At 40.0% G+C, this 22,620-nt stretch overlaps 1 protein-coding gene across 5 annotated transcripts in view; it reads left to right on the plus strand.

Annotated features, from left to right (window-relative positions):
- The window catches only part of GTDC1 (glycosyltransferase like domain containing 1), a 163,692-nt gene that overhangs the window by 30,645 nt on the left and 110,427 nt on the right, over positions 1-22,620 (plus strand). For all 5 annotated transcript variants that reach the window (XR_004081657.1, XM_031056246.1, XM_031056270.1 and 2 more), the window contains one exon: positions 14,678-14,888. Coding sequence is in view for 4 of the 5 variants with exons in the window: in XM_031056246.1 (XP_030912106.1) it covers positions 14,707-14,888 (182 nt within the window). In the remaining variant the exon portion in view is untranslated. The remainder of the gene's footprint in view (positions 1-14,677; positions 14,889-22,620) is intronic.

A 22,620-nucleotide genomic window follows, 5' to 3' on the forward strand; every position in this document is an offset into this window, starting at 1 on the left:
TGCTCCTAGACCTAGATAATCACAGAATGGTTTGGTTTGGAAGGGACATCCTGTTCCAGCCCCCTGCCATGGGCAGGGACACCTCCCACTATCCCTGGGTGCTCTAAGCCTTTTCCAGCCTGGCCTTGAACCCTTCCAGGGATCCGGGGGCAGCCACAGCTGCTCTGGGCACCCTGTGCTGGGGTCTCCTCACCCTCACAGGGAGGATTTCCTTCCCAATATCCCATCTAACCCTGACTTCTGTCCATGTAAAGCTGTTCCCCCTTGTCCTGTCCCTCCATCCCTTGTCCCAAGTCCCTCTCCAGCTCTCTTGGAGCCCCTTTAAGCACTGGAAGGGGCACTGAGCTCTCTGCTGAGCCTTTTCCTCCCAAGGTTTAACACCCCCAGCTCTCTCAGGCTGTCAGGATAAAATACAGGTTCTTCTGAAAGGTCACCTTTAAGGGGTGATGAAGAAGGAGTAGATGGGGTTTGTGTGCTGCAGAGGCAGATACAGATCCTGCTCAGCTGCAGTGTGTCTGGGGGGATGCTGTGTCCATTGACCAGCAAATTCCATGAACAAGTACCAAGCATTTGGTACTTTTCTGGCTGTAGCATGAAATAAGTGGGAGCAAGAAAGTGTCTGTGGGCAGAGCTTCTGCGTCTTGCAATTCAAGTAGTTCAGAAGCTTTAAAGTGCAAGAAATCACATGTAATGCTTAAAGAATCCAGCTGTAATTTTGAGAGCTGAAGGAGAAAACAGTGGCTGAACACTTATTGCAGCCTCCATATGATGAGAACAAGTTCTCAGAGCCTGCAAGATGCTGCTTGCAGTGTATATGAATAACAGAGCTACCTATTTTTACTGTGCACTGGCAAGTGTAGGCTTACTTCATTAGAGCAAGCAGTACAAACAAGATGTGCTAGCTTGTGTGGTTTAAAAAAAAGGGTCAAATTTAACTTTTCATGCTCATTCTAAAATAAGAGAAATCAAGTAATAGAAAAATCATATGACTTCAAAAATATTTTACAGTTGTTTTGTCAGAAAAACTTTTATCAACTTGTATGTTAATATAAGTTTCTATCACTTCAGTTGTCTCCATGTCCATTCAGAAACATTTATTGTGCCACCTTAGTTTACAGAACATAAGAGATGGCCACTTTTATAGAGGACAGATTTGTTAAATTCATGAAAATAGACAGGGAAGTGAAGCTGGCAATTAGACAAGGAAAAATAAGGCAAGAGAGCTGTGAAGCTTTTGCTTCTGAAACACCGAAGAAATGATTGTATTCAAACTGGAGGTTTTCTAATGAGGAATATGGCAGAATGGGCAAAATGAAGAGTGTTTGATTTTGTGGACTGTCAGATGGAGGATATGTTCATACACAGGTTGGAAGTGAGACTTGTTTGAGACGGGAAAAATTGGTATGTGACCCATCTAGGTAGGAGTTGATGTGCTGTTTGTAAGTAAATCCTCTGTTTTGTCATTAAAAAAAAATTAAAGAAAAAGAAAAAGGTGATGTACAATTAAGGAAAGGAAAATGCAACATGAAGTAATGAGAAAAGAAGCTAAGAGAGTAGGGAAGAACTTAGGAATTGTTAAGAAACATAAGTGAAAAGAGGAAATCAGGGATTCAGTTTTTTGAGAAACAATTCATATGGTTTCAAGAAGTGTGGATTTTCCTTTTGAAGATGGAATTCATCAGCTATCCAGATGAAGAGGATACAATTTTGTCTCATTTTCATAATGAAGTAATGGAAGTACAATCTGGGTAAAAGATGTATTTGTCTGCATTTTCTTAGAAGGGATGATGCTAATGATAAATTAATGCTGTTTTTCAGAATATTTTTCTCACGTGTGGCAAAGTGTCAAGTGAAGTCCTGCTGGTTTGAAAGAGAATGTATATAGTGGTGGCTGGGAGTAGAGACATACAAGTCACTGCTCCTTTCTTCTGCACTTGGCTTTACTGTAAAACTACTGTTGGGAAATGGTGCAAATCACAATTTTTAATTCAGGTTTTCTCATCTGTAAAGCAGAGATAACAATACCTACCTACCTCACAGGAGTGTTGCGAGGTTTAATTAATGTTTGTTAAGCTCTTCAGCATTTTTGGATAAAAGCAGATAAATTAAACCTCTTGTTGTTAATAATGGGAAAACCCCAGGCAGAAGGTGTAGTATGATTTTGGGGTTGGAGGGAGGAGATAGAATAATTACAGCGTGTTGTTTCAAGCATATTTAGACAGAACAATTGACAATGTTTGGTTAGAAGTTATATTATTAGTTCTGTGTAAGAATCCAAGCTTTTTCTTACAAATTGCTAGTAATTTGAGCTTGTACACAGTGCTTTGTTTTGTTTTAGAATCATAATACGGGTTAGGTTGTGAGGGACCTTAAAAGTGATGTAGTTGCAACCCCCTGCCATGGGCAGGGACACCTTTCACTATCCCGGATTGCTCCAAGCCCCATCCAGGCTGGCTGTGGACACTTCAAGGCTTGGGACGTGTTAATACAGGTTAGGACTCCTTTGGTTTTGCAAAGTTGGTTAAATAATCTATATTCCATTTTTGCTTCTGCTGTAAGGTAAATGCCTTATAGTCTGGCTGTATATATACAAAACCAAACCAAGTATTTCTCTGTCATCAAACACTGTGTCAAGGTTTCTAGGACTGAAGTGTGGTATTTAGAGGCTGTGGGCTTTGGAATAACAAGTCAGTAGGCAACAGTAGTAAGAAACATATGAAGTTCTGTGTATGCACGAATGTGTCTATGCAGTATAATTTAAGCAACCCTGTAATATGGTCAGGAGGCAATTTTTTGAGAAAATCATTGACAAAAGTAATTGAGTGAAATAGTGTTGAGTGATAAGAAAATCAGTGGGGGATTAACCTTGCTAAAGCTTGTTTCTGAAGCTTTTTTCCCTATTCAGATAGGATACAGTCAAAGTAACCATTCTAGTTACAGTCAAAGGAAACGCTGTGTGTATTCCCCAGCACGTTTCTTAGAATCCACTGTGCCTGTAGACTCCAACTTTACAAACGTAGTGGTGTGTCAGCAACATCCCAGGTGTCATTATAAATGCCAGCAGTATGTGAGTGGTATTTGTAAATAAGCCCGAACAAGTGAAATGGTCTGTGTTAGTCAACCATTCTGCACCTTGGATACATTGAAGGCTGATGCTTGGTTGAGTAGCTAAACTAAATATCAAGTGGTGTTACACAGCTTGAAAAGAAACTCAGCTCTAAAGAGAAAAAGCAGACTTCTTTCTTTCTAAGTCATTCTGTTAATGCCCAAGAAGATGTTTCCGTGAGTGTTAAGAAACCAACTGTCTATAGACTCTAGGAAAAATGGTTTATGGATCTCTCTTGCCCATGCTCATTCAGAGCTTCAATGGGGAGGCAGAGTGCTGCAGCTCTGAAGAGTAGCTTGAATCATCTTGCATGAATATTGCTCTCTCCAAGGATATTGGCATGCAAAACAGATTCTGTTCATCTTAGAGGATGCTGAATGCACCTCACACATGGCTTCATAACCACTTTGAGATGAACAGGCAGAGTTTGGATTACGTTCTTGTCAGTGGAAGCAAGTGTGTGTGTGATCAATGCAGATAGGTGGAAATAATTCCCTTTTCTCAAAGCATTTGCATGGTATTGCTTATTTTGGGTACCCCATCTGAGTTTTTTTCCACATGTATATTTTCTGAAGGGAACTTATTATTTTCCTTCCTCTCCTTTCCCCTCCCTCATAATTATATTTTATCTTAGTGGTCAAAGGGAGAGAGTGTCTTCCAGATTTATTTCTGCCTTAAATGTGGGGCTAAATCAGTTTCATAAGCACCTTCAAGTATCTATCACTTACAAAGCTTTATGGGATTAGTCTCTGCTTAAACACTGATGGGAAAATGGGATCTGAAAATATTCAGAAAGATCTGCATCATTCACTCTGTACTAAGGCCTGTGTAACACCTCTCTTGGCTTCAGATCCATTGAATGAAAGTGATTTTTGAAAACCACAGCATAAATAGGTGATTTAAATATAGGTTTAATGTCATCTCTATAACCAAAGCACCTCCAAATCTCTAGTCTAACCTTACTCTTCAGTCTGAAGCCATTCCCTGTGTCCTGTCCCTTCAGGCCCATGTCCCAAGAACCTTTCCAGCTCCCCTGAAGGCCTTTCAGGCACCAAAAGGGACTCTGAGCTCTCCCTGGAGCCTCCTCTCCTCCAGGTGAACACCCCCAGCTCTCCCAGCCTGGCTCCAGAGCTGAGGGGGCTGCAGCCCTTGAAGCATCCTCATGAACTCCTTTGGATCCACTCAAACAGGTCCATGTACATGGAAAATAACCAGAAGTTTCACCTGCAGCACTGCTGTGAACCTGACTGCACGTGGAACACTGTTTTGAGGTGACACTGCCCTGATTACAGAGGTTTTCCCAAACTGTCCATATGCTGTTGCTCTCCAGGCCTCCAAGAGCTGCTTATGGCTGCTGTGAATGCTTAGCTGAGGGTATTGCCAAAAATTTCCCAATGGCCAGAGTAACTGCACAACCCTGATGCCTTTAGTAGGAGTCAGAACAGATCCTTAACTTGCTGGCAAAGGCTGTGATATTTGTGGCTTTGAAATGAAGAAGTGGGAATATTAAGCACAGACCTTGCATGTGTGAGGTGTGAGCGGTTTCTTGCGTTGCCTTGCAATGGTATTTCTGGGATTTTTATCAGCAGTGTCAGCAAGAGCACCTACTAATAGCCAGCTGAACTTTAAATAGTTTGGATCTTCCAGTAATGACCTTAAAATAGTTCCTTCAGCTGTGAGCCCTGCTGTGAATATGTTTTGTTCTCTGCTCCCCTGTAGTCATGGCCATTATAAACCACACTTAATGTTCCTGAACTCCCAATCCTGGAAGTGTCCAAGGCCAGGCTGGGTGGGGTGTGGAGCTGTCTGCTCTAGTGTAAGGTGTCCTTGCCTGCAGGGTTGGAACAAGATAACCTTTAAGGTCTCTTCAAACCCAAACTATTGAGTGATGCTTAGTGTTGTACCAGTGTGTGGGGGGAGTGTTCCAGGTTCTCTAGGTTCTGTGCTGGCACAAGTGGAAGAAGCTGGTAAATGACAGCATAATTTTGGTTTTGTTGAGCGGGATGTTTTATTTTGATAAAGATTTTCAGGTTTTGAAGAAAAGTTTTCTGAGTGTGGCCAGTTGCTCAAGCACAGTAAAGGGTTTTCAGACAGGTTTTAAATGATTCCCAAGTGACCCTAAAGTTGAAAATCTAAGTGAGTTGTACTGATACATTCATGATTTATAATGAAGTCAAATTAAAAAAAAATCCCTGTTTTTAATTCTTTTTGTTAAAGACTACAGTGCTGTTTGTGGGTTGTAGCCAGATTTTCTTATGCAATAAAAGCCAAGTTTTTAAGGCCCAGGCTTTTTTGAGCATGATGATTTTAATGGCACTTTTCAGCCATCTGAGAAACTTCAAGGAAAAAATTTACATCTTGATGTCCTCTCTGAGTGTCCTTGCCTTGCTTTATCTGTGGCACTGTTAAAAAGGGCCACGCACTTGTTTCATGTCTGTTAGGGTCTCCCCCAGACATGAATATTTATTCGCTTTGCAGTATCTGTTTTGAAAACATCAGCTCAGAACCTAAACTTGTTTACAAAACAACCAAAATAACCTTCCAAAACAGATTGTTTTGAGATGCTTGTGTATCGCTTTTATTCATGGAAAACAAATATTTCCTGCAATGCTCACCATTTCAATTGGCAGATGATACCAGACATGTTTATTTAACTCGTGTCAGTGTTTTTCAGCTTTCTGCAATGTGTGTATCCATAGATACTTCCCAGTGGAGGAGGCAGACCCCTTAACTTTCTGGTACTTGTGAAGTAAAATAAAATGTATGAATATGCTTTTCTTCGTTGCTTTAAGCCAATCCTTGAAGTAATTTGCAAGCTCTGCACACAAGAGGATAGAAACAAGTGACTTAAGTCATTAAATTTGCTATTCTTGGGTCAGCAGAGATGCTGGGGAGCACTTGCAGTGAGCTGTCAGAAAGCATTTTGGCCAGAAACTGGAGCCTTTAATATTTCTAGAGCCCTTTCAGAGGGCTTAGTCAAAGCCTGCTAGGGAAATTATTTACAGGAAACAGGGTGCTGCACCACTAAATCAAATTGGCAACTCCTATTGTGCTGGATTTATAAATTGATGTGGGTAACATGTCATCTGCACGTCAAGTTGGAAATAAGATATAAATATTGTTAACATGGAAGAAATATGTTTAGTGCTGTATGAAGCCCTCATTCAGTATTGTGTGATGTTTGCTATTGACTCTGAGAGCTTTTGAGGGGCTTCTAAAAGCCCTGATGTGCTGGCTGCACAGAAGTTAATGAGAGGTATTTCTGTTCTTATGGCTTCAGAGCATGAAGCCCTGGTTCAGCTCTGTCCTGAGCTGAAAAGAGTTGGGCAAGTGAAAGACCGGAAAATTTCATCTGTTGAATTTTAGTACTTAATATTCAAAACTGAGGGCTTTTTTGTACAGGTAACATTTCAGCCTTGAAGTTATTTAAAGTACCATACCCACACTGCTGGAGGGATCCAGTACTTAAATGTTGCAACTCATAACCAAGCAATAACTTGATCATTTATTCTCTTCCCTTGATTAAGGGTTTCATAGGTTGGCAAAGTCCTCATGATTGCCCTTTTTATGTTCCTTTAGTTGCAGGTCTTAAGGTGAAACACATGACCGGTACACTTGGATTTTGAAGTCTATTTTCCATCATAGTTGAAATAAATTTTGAAAAAATCTTACTGAAATGTCTTGTGAACTTTGCATCACAGAATGGTTTGGGTTGGAAGAGACCTTAAAGCTCATCCTGTTCCCACCTCCTGCTGTGGGCAGGACATATTCCACTATCCCAGGTTGCTCCAAGCCTTGTCCAACCCAGGGATCCAGGGCAGCCACAGCTTCTCTGGGCAGCCTGTGCCCTCACCACCCTCACAGGGACGAATTTTGTCTTCAAATCTCATCTCACCCTCTCAGTGTGAACGCAATCCCTGGCTCCTGTCCCTCCATCCCTTGTCCCCAGTCCCTCTCCAGCTCTCCTGGAGCCCCTTTAGGCTCTGGCAGGGGCTCTGAGCCCTCCCTGTAGCCTCCTCTCCTCCAGGTGAGCACCCCGAGCTCTCCCAGCCTGGCTTTACCAAATCCACATCTCTCTTGCACTGGGGACCCCAGAGCTGGATGCAGCTCTGCAGCTGGGATCTCATGGGAGCAGAGGGGCAGCATCCCCTCCCTCGACCTGCTGCCCCCGTGGCTTTGGATGCAGCTCAAGACAGAGTTGGCTTTCTGGCCACCTGCCCTGCAAATTGCTCCTGTGTGTGGGTCTCCTCCCTGATTTCACAGTTGAACTCCATTTGACAGTAGATCTCGTTGCATCCTTTCCATGGACTCAAGGTGTGACTGAAGAAGCAGATCCTTTCATCACATATTCAAGGGACACCTTCTGACTGCAAAAGAAATCTGGCTTGTGCCCACTCAAGTGTTGCTGCCAAACATCTCAGGCTACCAAGCCTAATGTTTAAATTAATTCTTGCAATTCCAGCTTTTTTATAAGAACAGTTTAATTCTTCAATCCCAAGTTCTGTTGACACAAGAGTGATTTGGTCTTCGTTTAGCATTTTGCTACTTCAAATTTGCTGGGGAAAACAAATCAACTTTTTTGATGCGGGTTGATTTTTATTACCTCACAGAGTGACTAATGATGGCTTCTAGCAAATGCTTTGTCTTTTAATCAGTTGGCTAATATGCACTGTAGACTGTGACTTTCAAATAGAATTAGTTAGAATATTTGTGACTTTTTAAAAGTGAATACATATGCTCTTTAAACTGTCCATGAATGCACATTGTAATTCTTACCTTCTGTACAGAAACTGGTCTGAAGCTCAGAGCCTGTGGAGCACATTTCTCATCATATTCCTAATAAATCGGAGGAATTTCAAAATGCCAGCCCATTATTACCAGACTGGGACTTTTTCTATAATAGGGAACTAGCAACTAATATGTCTCCTGTCAAGTTTAAAAATAGTGCTACATCTCCCATTACCACACCTATTAGTTCCCTCTCCTCTCGGAGATACTCTAAATCAAGGATCCTTCATCTATTTAAACCTAATGTAAGCCTTCAGCATCATCAGTTTATAGTCATAGGTGCAGCACTGGGAATGTTGAGTCCTGTAAACTGTGTTGATCCTTCACGTGCTGTAAACACACTGCAAATAAGTTGGATAAAGCCAACATATCATTTAACAACTTCAACAGTCTGTTAAAATCAGTTTTCATTTTTCTAGGCTTCTGAATTACATGGCAAATGGGAGCTTATAATTAACTGTTAAATCAGAATAACTAATTTTCTCTCAGATCCAATTGCAAACCTGGCATACTCTCATAAGAGGTTATACTCTCATATTAGAGCTGTATTTTTTTAACCTTGTTTAAAAAAATCACGTTAGTGGTGGAAGAGCTCCTCAAAATAATGTAAAACTTTTTGTGAAGATAATTATTTAATATCTTCTGCTCTGCACCATACTCATGTCAACTTCTATAAATCTATTTGGACCGTTAAAGGGAGGAGACAGAGGAACAAAGCCTGTGGAAGAGTTAATTGGGTTTGTTGGTGATGGGTGATGGTGACTGTGGTTGTTTCCCTGGCAGAGGATGGCCCTGGTTCTCCATCACACCTTTTCTGTGTCTTTTCCCCTTCTATCTTGCTTTGCTTTCGAAGAAAATTTTATCCTAATTAAATATTAACAATGCTTAATTTGCCCTGTAAAACTGAATTTGTGAAGGTAGTCTACAGAGTACTGAGTATCTCTCATGCCCTGTCCTGAGTAGTATTTAGTCCCATGTATACAATTTAGGAGGTCAGTTAGAGACAAAGAAACCAAGTTGTGTATTGTAATTGCCATTTCCAGTGTACTGAGGGATCAGCACATCAGTCAGGGAAATTTCCCTGAAATATATCTTTGGAGTGCTGTGCTCCATGGGGCGATGGAGGCTTCCCCACAGAGGTAGCTTTGACTGTTGTGGTTTTGAGTTAACCATAAATGTGATGCACAGATGTCTTTCTCCACTGGAAAAAAAGTATAAATTGCAATAATTTATTCAGTATAGATTAAGATCTTCAAAGATGTTGATTGAGGATGGCTAGAAGTGTAGATGCAAAGTATTTATGATAGTCTCAGACTGTGTTGGGGAAGAAGGTAAAAAGAAAATTCTGGGGATTAATTTTTTTTTGCTTTTCTGTAGCTGGGAAAAAACCAAATTTAATTTACAACAGAAAATTATGAAGGTCATTAGTGCCTTTGCCTAGATAAAATAGTAAAACAGTTTAAATTCTGAGTTTTAAAATGTGTACGCTGCATATGCATTAACATCTTTTTCCTAAGGATTTATAGCAATTTTGTTAACTTAGCATTCACAGGGTAATGTGCAGATTTTACAGCACGTTACTTTCTAAATGCATAAACTCCAAAAGGAGCCTTAACTGTCTCTTATGTCAGGGTGTCTCTGGATTGATAGCCATGGGACATCTTAAAAATCTTGACTTTGAAATCCTGCTGCTGCATCTCAGGGTTGAAAACACATGCACAAGAACTGAACCTGGAAGTCCTTACAATTTGATTAAGATCAAACCAATTCTTTAAAAAATATGTTGTTTGCAATTCTGATTGTATCACAGAGTAGTTTGGGACCTTAAACCTCATCCAGTGCCCCCCCTGGCATGGGCAGGGACACCTTCCACTGTCCCAGGCTGCTCCAAGTCCCATCCAGCCTGGCCTTGGGCACTGCCAGGGATCCAGGGGCAGTCACAGCTTCTCTGGGCACCCTGTGCCAGGGCCTGTCCACCATGACAGGGAAGAATTTCCTCCCAGTTTCTAATGTAAGCCTACCTTCCTTCAATTTAAAGCCATTCTCCTTGTTCTGTCGCTCCATGCCCTTGTATGTGCAGATCATAAGTACAGTAAGAATGAGATGTGGTATTTTAGTGCAACCAAAGCAGGCCAGGAAATCCATGCAGGTTTCATTCCTTGCTGCCTCCAGGTAATGGTAAATTTTGGTATTCTGTAGGTGTTTGCAGCTCTCAGGTTGTGTACATAGTCCAGACTGTGGTTTATGGGTGTCACCAGTAAATTAATGTTACTGCTGCTCAGCCATCCAAATACAGGTGAACAATTTTGGTTTACCACATTCTCAAAAGAAGTGGAGGTTTTCTTGCTTTTTCCAGTTGGTTTATATAAAAGATAAATTGTCATTCTCGCTTATGCAGTTTAGTAATGACAAACCTTAGAACCGGTACTTTTGAGTGATCTAAATACAAGTTAAATTTTGGTTAAACCTTAAGATGTGATTGTGTTTAAGGTACAGCTTTGGGGTTTCGGTGAGTCACTGTCGTGAGTGGGAGGGCAGTGCAGGCTCTTTCAGTCTCTGGGTGTTTATTTACAGCACAACCCCAATTCAGGTAGGGATGGGAAGGAGAAGGGACAGAGGAGGAAAGGTAAGGACTCTCAAAAGTCCTTTGGAAAATCACATTTTATTGCGCTGTAGAACATGGAAATTTTTGCCTGTGTCAGCCATCACAGCGAGCTTATGTGAAACCATCAAAGGTTTAAGTATGTTGATGTCCACAGCTGTACCTGGTGGGGTTTGCAGTGGGTTGAGTTACGACACTCTGAACCACGTGTGCTCGGATACAGCGGCGGAATAAATTTCTCATATGTGTGGGACTGTGACGGTTAAAACAATCATTACTGAAACCATATACCTTATTTCCTGTAACTAATAGCAGATCTCTACCTGTGGAATATATTAACAATTATTCCTTTGGGTTTGGATGGTTGCTCAGCTGTTTTGTTGGACACGATCTGTTAGACGTGGTCTGTAATTTATGTTGTCTGAGTACGTCAATGAACAGAGCTAATTATGGCTTCCTGATGTGAGCTGTGCTGATGTTTGTGAAACCACACTTCTGCATATAAGAGTGAATGTGTGTTCTTTAATAAATTGTGGAAAATGATGGGTTTTCTCTGCCTAGGCTGGTTAAGAAAAATACCTAAGTTGGCATTCACCTAGAGTTTAAAAAGAAGCCATGGTTTTGTGTCTGGTTGAACAGTTAATTCTTCCATGCCTTTAAAGATAATTTTTATTTATTACTCTGTACAGTACTCAGACTTCCTTTTAAAAGGAAATTATTGGTTCAAACAGCAGTGGCCCTTTCAGGAACTCCATCACTTGCCATGTTTCAGTGTGGGGTAGAGCTGCAGCAAGTGACAAAAGTCCTGGCTGAATGTCACTGTGAGCTTCTGGCTTTGAGACAGCACCTAATTACCCACCTACACTTCTCAGTACTTCAGTATACCTCTGTATTAGTCATGTCATTTGGACACTGTTACCACTTTGAAGGGATTTTTTTTTGTTCAGATGTGTAATGTGTATCCTGAGGAATGTGCTGCTCTGTATGGTAAAGACAGAGTAGGAAATTTTCAAAGGAAAGGATCCTGCAGCCGTGTGGATGGGGTTGAGCTGTTTGAGGAACACCCAGGATTGCTGGCTCCAGAGAGGAAATACTGTAATGAGAAAGGGGAAGCAGTTCTGTTTTTCTAATATTTGTTGTTTTCTTTGAAATGGGGAAAAGAATACCTGGAGTGATTTATATTTAATTGAGGATTGCATTCCATCAGATACGGTGAATGTTCTCAGGCCATTTATCAGCTGTGTCTTTTGGAGACCTCTGAGGAGTTTATGGTACATATTTACCTTAACTTGGCTGGGTCAAGGGAAATAAAGCAAAAATAATAGCTGTTATTTTTGTATGTGAACAAAACTGGAAGTCATGTGGGTGAAATATGAGCCAAACGACCGTGTCCTACCTCCTCTGTGTCTTTCTAAGTACAAGAAATTATTAGTTATATGTAATATAATTTCCTTAGCATTATCAGTGTATCTTTTAAAAACAGAAGATTTATTGACTTTTTAGTTGCTTCATCTAACTCAAGCCCTGAAGTGAATGTGACATATATTGTACTGCCATTATCCTTTAGTAGTGTCTTATGTAGGTAGCATCTTATTTTAAAAAACAAATGACAAAAAGGAATAGAATAAACCATATACTGCTTCTTAAATAACATTATAACATTTTTCTGAATTGAATTTGGTGTATATTGCTGGTAATGCACAGAGATCACACAACAACAGAATCCTACAAGTGCTAGTGAGGATTTCAATAAGCAGTACCTACATTTTTTGGAGCGAGTGAGTTTTGTAAGAAAACCTTTGAGCTTTAGGTCGTCTCTGAAAAAAAATGTGTCATTGCTGATTGTCACCCTCATGGGCTGCTGCCACGGGGTCTATGAGTGTTATTGTGAAGAATTACATATCAAGAGCTATCTTAACACCCACTCCACGACACATCCACGATTCAACCCAGTTTCCCAATGTAAATAGCCAAAGGGAGTTTATTGTATAGTAATGCTTGTGTATTGCAGTTTCCCTGATAGATCTAAAGGTAGGTAAATGCAGAATAATTAGGTAAATTTCAGGGTCTTTAAGCAGGAGGAAACACGAGGACTGAGCAATCTCTTACCGTCAGGGTGTACAGTCATTCTCTGTTCCCGTGAGGGACGTACAGTGAAAACTGGTGCAAAATAAAACCAAAGAGCACAGTGTGGGTTCAGCTAAACCTGGTGATAAAACCAGTTTCAGAACTAGTCTGGTGAAGTGTGATCTGATCAGATGCTTCATGAACAAATTGCTTTATTACTGATACTGCTAATGATTTGTAAATTAGTTGCAAGCCTCCCCGAGTGACTGACTCAGTGGCATTTACCAACTTTTCACATACCCCGTTTTTAGGGGCTGAATTTATAAAACGCTTCCCTTTAGTCCCTTGAATTAAATTTTCGGTGGCATTTGATGACAAGCATAGCATGATTAATTACAAATTGTTCTTTAGGTGAATAGTGCAGATTCTAAGCCACAGCTTGTGTTTTTATAGCAGTTATTACCCTGCAGGCTCCAAAAGGGCTTTGGAGGAGAGAGTATGATTTTGGTTACATCATTGTAAATTCAGAAAACGTCAGTGATCTCAAAAGTGTGATTTTTTTGAAATTAGGTCAGTGGAAAAGAGATCAGAAACTGCTTTGCTACCTGAAAAGAAGCAAGCTCCAAAATGGAGTGAAGTATCTGCTTCCAGATGGCTTTCCTTTTGGTTTTGCAAAGAACACATTTGTTAAAACAAGTAATTTATTTGAAATATTATGGAGGAGTGAATAATAGAGCAAATGATGATCTGAATCCAGGCTGAATTAGGACAAGAAAGTTGGAGCATGGAATGTTTTTTCTTTTACTGATTGTTCTGTGGTGACCCAGAAGCTCTACATCACCATTTCATCTGGCTCTCTGGTGGGCCAACAACAAAAAATAAGCCTAAAGGTTTATTATTATGTTTTGTCTCCCAATTAAATTGATTCAGTGTTTGGATTTTTGTTGCTGTTTAGCTGATCTTCTGCCACAGTGCACTTAAAAGGCTTTTTGTTTGTTTTCTGCCCTCTGATTACAGAATACCTAACATTTTTAACCTGATCTTGAATCAAACTAAATTTCTCAACTATGGTTGAGATGATGATTGAGATTTTCAGGAGAGTATATAGTTCTCTGTTGAATTCTCATTTCTTGTCACCAGAGATTTTGGTAAGATAAGGATTACAGTCTGAAACCACTATGGGTGTAAGGTCTTGCAATGTACATTGTCAAACACGAGTCCGGAGTAAGTGAGTTTAGTCCATGGTTCTTAGGGAGTGTTGAGAGGGAAACCATCAGAGAGGTGTTTGTGGATGGTGAACACCTTTCAGGGTTTTGTGTGTGGTGGCTTTGCTCAAAGCATGTGAAAAGCAGCTTTTGAGTACCCCAGGGGTGTGACTCATGAGGGTGATGAGCAATAGTCACCCGCTTTTCATCTGTCCCCTTGCTTTGGGCAGCACGTTCTGCATCCTGTTTGTGAGCAGCTCTGTGGCTTTTTGTCTCAGAGCTCCTCTAGTGTTCTCTTCCACCCACTTTGGAGAACTCGGAAGAAATAAGATGGTTTACATCTCCTGTTGTTGCTGGGGTTGTGATCCCAGCAACAAACAATGCAGGAGGGTGTCCTGGGGAATGCCCCACCTGCGTCTCCCCAAGCTGCTCTCTGCCTTTAAGTCTCTTACCCAAATCACTGTTACTGGCAACTGTTCTGGCTGAAGTGTGTTTGAATCGCTCTTTAATTTTCTCTGCCACCAGGAAAAGGCGAATGAATGAATAAGCTACATTCTAAGTTATGGAATAATTGACCGTATTAGGGAGTTAGTGTGTAAAGTAAAGCTGTTTTTAAATATCGGATTGAAAACAAACCCATAAATTCAAAATACAGTGTGTTCCTAAGTCTTGCACATTTTCATTCATTTAAAATTTACAGACAGTATCTTTTAAAGGTCAAAATAATCTAGTCATCATAATTCCTAAGTTGCCTTTTCTGAAGTAAACTCATTAATGTAATATTAAGGATATATTACAAGGCCATGCAGTATATTTCTTCTTCCAATATAATTTTAAGTGGTAACAATAATAATAATAATAGTAAACATATGTTTCTAAAGTAAAATGCTTCTCTATTTTCATTTTCAGGTTTCAGACAGTTCTGAAGTACTTGGAAAATGAGTGTCCTTCTCATTGAACCCTTTTATGGTGGCTCCCACAAACAGCTGATGGATCTTCTCCAGGAAGAGCTACAAGAAGATTGTGTCCTCTGCACTCTCCCAGCCAAGAAGTGGCATTGGAAGGCACGGACTTCTGCTCTTTATTTCATGCAAACAGTGCCAACAAGTTCTAATTACAGGTAACCAAGGGATTGAATAATTTCTAAACTCAAATTACGCAGATGCCTTCAGCCAAGTCTCTTGAACTCACTCCTTGTGTGTATGCAAGGGTGTATGTGAGAGCAATTAGGGGCTTGCAGTGGGCAGCGCAGGTTTTTCTTCTTGGGGTATAACTGAGAAATTATATGTTTTATTTAGAATTTCCAGGACTGTTTTGCCTTGCATCTCCAGTCCATGAGAGTCTCTCAATATCTGGGTGCCTGATGTCTATACGTGTATGTGTATCTCTCATTTGAAATTTATCATGTGAGCTCAGTCATTCTGAAAGGTTTAAACTGTGCTTCACAGATTAGGCTGAGAGATGGCATAGATGTGAACACTGCAAGCTTCCTCACGTGCCCTCCCATGTATCTATTAGCAAGTCTGATTTATCAGGGTCCTGCTCAGGCTGACCTGGAGGATTAAGGGAGCAGTTTTATCTTAATGATGGTCCGGTTCAGTAATGTGCCAGCAACTGTGGGTGTCAATTATACATTTATGTAAGTAGCAAATTTCCATCAGCTCGAACCTGGGCTGATAAAAACAGGCGATTTAGGTCGACAAGATAGCTATCACATAGTGAGAATCAGCCCCTCCAGAGCCAAGCTGTCTCTAAACCCAGCAGTTTTGCTTGGCCTACCTGATCAGATGAGATGTGGCGAGGTGATTGTCTGGAGCAATGAGATAGAGCTTTGCTCACAGCATGCAGAACATTGTGTGGGGACTGTGTAGCTTCATGGGGGGAGACTGTTCTTGCACAGGGTTCTTTTAGCCCAAGCAGCTGCAGAATGAGCTTCAGGGGGACTCTGAGCACACCTGAATGATGTGCCAACGAGTCACAGTTCAGAACTAGGTCTGGTATTTTTTACTGTGAGCAAGTAGGTGCTTCCTGAGGAAGGAATATAATTTTTCAAGAGCAGATTTGTGCTGTAGAAGGCTGCATTTGCTCAGTGTTACCCAGCACAATGTCTAAGCCATCTTGGAACACATATTGTGTAAATGTGCACCTTTCCTGTGCCTGCTTTTGGCTCCCATTTAAAATAATCTCCCACCTCAAGCCAAACGTTATAATTAATTTTCCCCATTTTGTCTTGTGCGAGGCATTTAGTGTTGGTTTCCTCTTGCTTTCTTTTTGCAACAGTTTTGTTTTGGAGGAGTGTACATGACAAACTGTTATGTAAATTTGTCTTGTATCACAACCACATCCTCCAACGCATCACAATGTTATCTGTGTTCCTTCAAGGTCAGCAGCCCAAGCTGTCCAGCACTAACTGCATTAAACTAATCAGACATCACTCATAGACATACACTTCATTAGTTTAACTTACAGTTACATTGACCTAAGATAACTTAACTCCAATTTGTCAAGTAACCCACATCTTGGGGAAAGGGGGAGGGAGCGCTGACAAAAAAAAAAACCAAAAAAAGCAAAATCCCACAAAAAACCCAACAACCCAACAAAAAAACCTCAACCCAGCAGCCTGAAAACTCACTTGAAGTTAATAAACTTGCAATCTGTCATAGACTTATGTGCAAATACAACCTTTACTGACAGCAAATAAATCTGATCTAACCAATGGAGCATCTTAAGGAGAGGAAAGCGTTTTCTTTGCTGGTGCTGTTCGGGTTGGAGCAGAGGGAATCAAACAGTCAAAGTTGACAAAGATGAGATGGTTAAAATAGAATTTGTACCTTGTCCTCGCAGGCAGCATAAAATTTTAGGATCAAGGGCTGATATGGCTGGTGAGAGGAAAACTGATTAGAGGTACCTTCTACTTTATTTGCACATTTTTAATGCTTGTTTTGTAATTGAATGTTTTGATTATTTTATTAAATTGAAAGTATAGGTGCATCAGATTCAACCTAGTAAGGATGACTACTCACCCCTTAGAAAACACATTGATTAAAATTAATTTTAATTATGTTATTTCTAAGCTTTCTAATAACCAATGAAGATCAGCTTCCCAGGTAGCAGTTTGAAAAGACAAAGTCCCATTGTAAACTGGCAATACTGTGTGTTTAGAATTGCACATTTAAATATTTCAACCTTCTTGTGAGGTCATGGAAAATACCAAATTTGCATTACTTATAATATTGATATTATTTACAGAAAAAAAACCCCTTTGTTTTATAAGTGCTTTCCATAAATGTGACATTTCGTAAATAGCTTGTTTTTATTTGTATGTTTAGTAGTGCAGAAAGGTCATGGATATTTCAAGTGCAAACACTTGTGATAATGGAGCTGCCTTACTAAATCTTTATGTTCAAACTGTACTTTATTTCAAGATCCTGGTGTGTGTGAGAAGTAATACTGATGCTGTTAAGTTTGATGTTAGATGTATTTTATAGAAATAGTATAGATATGTTTTACAGGACTTAGACTTCTACCCATATAAGCTGATTTGTGGGACCAGGAAGGTTTGTTAGTTTAAATGTGACACTCAGAGAGTTAAGGAATAATCTTAAAAATTGCTTTTGAAACAAAGGATGTAGTGCAGAGCCGTAGATGTTAAATTCAGATGCTCTGCAGAGAGCAGAGTTTCAATGATGAACTTGCTGATTGTTTTATCAGAGAACAGACGTGTCCTCCCTTGAGCACAAACTAAAGCTGAGCTGGTAATGCACAGGGCATTTAATGTTACTTTTGTGAACTGTACGGCCGCTCTCGTGGTGTGCAGGAACATGATGTTCCCAAGAACGTGGAGATCTCCCTGGGATTGTCACAGGGAGAAGGTGTCCTCACCCTCCACAGGGAACACACAGAGCTGTTACGGGAGATACGGACACTCGGTGTTTGATCTGCAGCGCTGCCTGGATTTGTATTAATTCCCCAATGCAAAGCCTGTGCTGCATTTCTCCAGAAAAGTTTTGCTTTTCTGTTGTCTTGGCTTTGTTGAGCAATGTGTTAAACCAGCTCATGTTTTCCTTCATCTCCTGAGAGGAGCATGGGAGCCCTGAGGAGTGGGAAGCCCAAGCATGCAGAATCTCTTTAACTTAGAAGGCCAGGAGGAGAATTTAAAGGTGGATCTCTTACCTAGAGATCTTGCAATGATCACATAGATTGATGTGCAGCAGCCACAGACTGAGTTTCAATTGCTGTAGAGTCACAGATGATTTTTCCCTAATTTGAAAGAAGGTGCTTGTATGTTGCGCTGGTACGAGGAGTTTCATTCTTGTGGTGGCAGTTTCCAAATCACAGCATTTGAAGTGCACTGAAAAAAGGGAAGAATTGCTGTCTGCTTTCTCTAGGCAAGGTTTTCAACCATCTGAGAGCTTTGTTAGCAGTTGGTGGGATATTATCTTCATTCTGTGGATTTGGAAGGTCCAGCAGAGCCTCCTCAGGCTGCTGGCACTCTGCAGAGCTGCTGTGCTCACTGCTTTGTCTCCCAACTTCTTCAGACAGCTTCAGCTTCTTGATAAATGTGGGTGTCTGATCTTTAGCCTAAAGTTGTTTTCCATAGCACACAGCGACTATTCTGTAATTCTAGAAAGCATGTAAAAGAAGAAATTTTTTCAGCCTTTTAAAAATTCTTGATTCAAGGAAAGTTCTCAAATTTGAAAATAGTGTTGCACAATTTAATGAAAAACAAAAATGCTTTTCTTTTTCCTCTAATTATTTTCTTTATTACAGTGAGCAGTCTTTTAAATTACAGATAGTAAAACACTGGTTTGATACATTAGATGAAAGGAGTTTATCTTTTAGGAGCTATCCTCTACAAAACAATTCAGTCTCTGAAAAGTTAGTAGCATAAAACTGTAAAACAGTGACTAAATTCAGTGTGGCTTCCAGTGTGTTTTAACAGCACTGCTATATTATTTTAAATATATATATATAAAAATATTATGTATAACATTCAGTATTGCCCCCCAGGTAGCTGTTCATATGAATAAAGATTTTATTTGTAACAGATTCTAGCCCTGAAATACCCCTAGGGTAAATGTTAGCATATATATACCCCTTGATATCTGACAACTATATTTTAAAGACAAATTCTGTGCTTTTTACGTTTTACAAAAGAGAAAACAAATTATTGTTTTCAATTAATAGAGCTCTGGAAAAAAACCCCAACCTGGGGGTGGTGTTCAGCAAAGGAGAGTACATTTCAACAGTGTATAATGTAGATGTGGTTGTTTCTTGATTTCATTTTTTTTTTAGTATTCTCTTAAAATCTACTAGATTTAAGACTGTTTCAGATCTGATGCTTTTGTTCTATTCTATAAGCAGAAAATGCATTCTTATAGAGTGAATTCTGGTGGGCTGTGTCCCCTAAATACCTGAAAAAAGCAACCCTTTACATTTAATTTTTTTTTCCAGCGAGTATTTCAATCCTACTGAAAACATAACACTGTGTGGATGTGTGACCATTTGCAAGCTTGAGGATTTAACTGTTTTCTAGATATTTTGTTTTCAGAAACCTTCCTGCATGCCCTGGAGTAGGTGTTTGAGGATGTAACTCAAAGCAGGGCAGGGCAAATTTCATTAAATCTGAATACATAGATACCCATTTGTGCTGGAAACATTCCTGCCTGTTTACATCTTTCTGTAAAATACTGGAAATGTTTATATAATCTTTGTAGGAATTGCAATAATTTGTCCTGCATTAGAGACTGTCCTAGAATTTGACCCTCATAATGCTTAGGTGAGGCATAAATACATTGTATGTATAAATAGGACATTAGTTAAAAGAAGATAACAAATTACCTACAAATTAAAAGAAAAAGTTTATCTGATAATGTTTGGGATTTTTGGGCATATTTTATGGTGTTTGCTTTTATATATAGGTGAATAAACATAACCCTTAATTATAGCATTAACTACTAAGAGTGTGTATTTTGATGTTGCTGCTGAAATGCACTGCATTTGAAGATGGGACGTGCCTCATCTCTTTGGAATTACTGAATAATTTTCTGCTCAGAGGTTGTCTTGGTTTCACCCCATGTCTTTGCTCTTTGTGTTTATCTACAGTTTTGTGTGGGGCACAGTGGGATGTGTTCCTGGACAGGAAGGGAATGTGCTCCTAGAGATCCCTCGTGCTTTGATGAGCTGATGTAAAGGCAGGAATATACAAGGTGATATATGTAATATCCAGTATGCCATAAGGGCAGGGTTCAGGTCTGCTAGAAACACATAATCACAGACTGGGATGGGTTGGAGGTGACCATGTCATTCCAACCCCTTTGCCATGGGCAGGGGCACCTTCCACTAGACCAGGTTTCTCCAATCCCTATCCAAGCTGGCCTTAAACACTTTTCTGATTAAAAATACCACGTGAGTGTAATTCACTGATGGGTACAAATCTCCACATTCTCACCTTGTTGTGGAGGTGCCCAAAGGAAGGTGTGGGAGCCCCTGCTTCGCCCTGCGCTCCGCTTTTCTGCTCCCTCGCTGAACAAAGGGTCATTACTGCTTTAATTCCATTAGTGCTAAACTTGCTCGCGTTTTTTCCCCCTGAACAAACCATTTTGAGTTCACCCAGGTTAGTTCACACGGGCTGGTGCAAACGCACACACGTTTGTCCTGCCCACGCTCCGAAGGAGCTGGCTGGGAGTTCGCTCCGCTCCGGGGGCCAGATGGCCGTCCTAGCACCACGTTGAGCCTCAACCAATAAACCCTACTGAGATACGAGACACAGGCACCATGTACTGAGCTAAAACAACTTGGTGACTTCTGACCAGAGCTGGCTGGTGTCCAGCCAGCTTTGAGTGGAAGCACAGAGAATATACGTCCATATGGAATGGCACGAAGCTCCACCACTCAGCACAGATGATGCCCTCCACTGCTGTAGCCCTGGATAATAGAGGGTGTCCCAGCCTGGATAAGGGGTGTGAAATTCTCTCTGCTGAGGGAGAACTTGGAGGCCATCTGATGCTGGAAAAACATAACAAGGGAATGCGTGTGTAAAACTGAGTTTTGTTTGATTTTTAATAGCGCCCCAAACCTGTTCTGGAAGGTTCTTCTGAAAAATCTTAACGGTCAAAGAGAATTTGGGAAGGAGAGCATATTATCAAATGGATTTGAAAATTATTTTTAGCAGAATGCTAATATAAATCAAGGTGTGAAAGTTAACAGAAAAAGGGTTTGGAATCATAATTAATTTGCTTTTTAATAAATGGCAAAGATAGTGTAAATAAAAGCGAATGATTAAATAATTGGTTAAAAAAAAATTAATCCGGTAAAAAGACTTAACCCAGTAAAAAATGAAGTAAAAAATTAGGGAGTGTGTAGAGGCAAAATCACTTCCTATTGAGGATAACAGCACTGCTGTTGTTTCTCTGCTCACAACCAGACTGCGAAAATTTCCTTTTGAATGTGATGGAGAGAGGCTGCCTGAAAAGTTTTTGTGAAGCTGATGAAGGAGGTGGGATGTCCTTTTGAGGGAGATGAATTCTCTTGCTCTGAAGGGCCAGAAACAATGCTCTGGTGCTCAAAAGTCCTTGTACAGCACCATGATTTAAGAACAAATGTTTTTTTATTCTTAGCTCTGGCTGCCGAAAAACTTGGAGGGGGCGATCCAATAAGAACAGCAAAAAAATCTCCTAAGAACCAGGACAAAAAAACCTCCCGAGTAAACTACCTGAAATTTATTCAGGCAGACAGCAATGTGATCTTAAACATTCACTTTGCATTAATCAACTTTGCCTCAGATAAAATGCTGGCAGATGGTAGCTATTCATTTTAAAAGTGACAGGTTTTCTTTACGTTTTTGTGTGGAAACCCCCACATGCACTCTTCCCTCCAAAAACTTTACTTGGTTAATTTGTCCAACATGCTTTTTTTTTTTTTTTTTCCCCTTAAATACACTCCCATTATTAGGCAATTTCACAATTTGGATAGTTAAAAGAGGGTTTAGATGAGTTTAAATGCAGGCTCCTTCCTTTGAAGTCAGGGGAAGTGCATATATGGGAGCTGAGTTTTGGCAGAAGCGAGCTGGGAATGATGAGGACGGTGCAGGGAGAGGTGCGGGGCCGGGGAGGACGCGGGCTGGGACTGCTGGGTGATCTGTACAAAGTGCTAATGTGAAATGGCAGTTGTCTGTTTGATGTGTAAAAGATTTGCTGAAATTCCAGCAAAATATTCTGATGAGAGAAGGAAAGAACAGTCTGGGTTTTCAAACCCTAGCATGTGTTTTCCTTTATGTTCTCAAATGCCCGGTGAAATCCTTATTTTTCTTTCTAAAATGAATTTTATGACTCACCTGGAGAATTGATATTTACATTGGTGGCAGTAAAATGTAATGAAATTGTGCATTATGATTCAGTATTTCTGCACTTAGGATTTTAATGAGGATTTTATCTGTCCTTTTAAATGGTTGCTGTGTATATATTTTATTTCTAGATTAGTTATGGATTACATTTCTATTTTCAAATAACAAACATATACACTACTATATTATAAAGAATATGATACTTTCCACAATTCATTGTCATTCCAGCCTATAACACTAATTTGATCTTCCAAAGGGAAAGTAAAAAAAAGCTTTAGTTTGCATCTAATAAAGAGAAAAATATTGATTTTTGCCTTTTTTTCCAGTGCTGCATTTTTTTCCTAATCTCAGATTGTTTTGGGTTTTTTTTTGTTGTAACTAAGAAGTAAATATTACAAATTTTGTCAGATACTTGCTTTGCACATGATTTAGATTTATAGCTTTGTGTTCTGGTGTCATAAACAACTAATTTTCTTAATGAGTACCCACAACTAGACTGTGTTTTGTG

This window comes from Geospiza fortis, unplaced genomic scaffold, assembly GCF_000277835.1.
Source record: "Geospiza fortis unplaced genomic scaffold, GeoFor_1.0 scaffold112, whole genome shotgun sequence".
In the NCBI taxonomy this organism is placed as follows: domain Eukaryota; kingdom Metazoa; phylum Chordata; class Aves; order Passeriformes; family Thraupidae; genus Geospiza; species Geospiza fortis.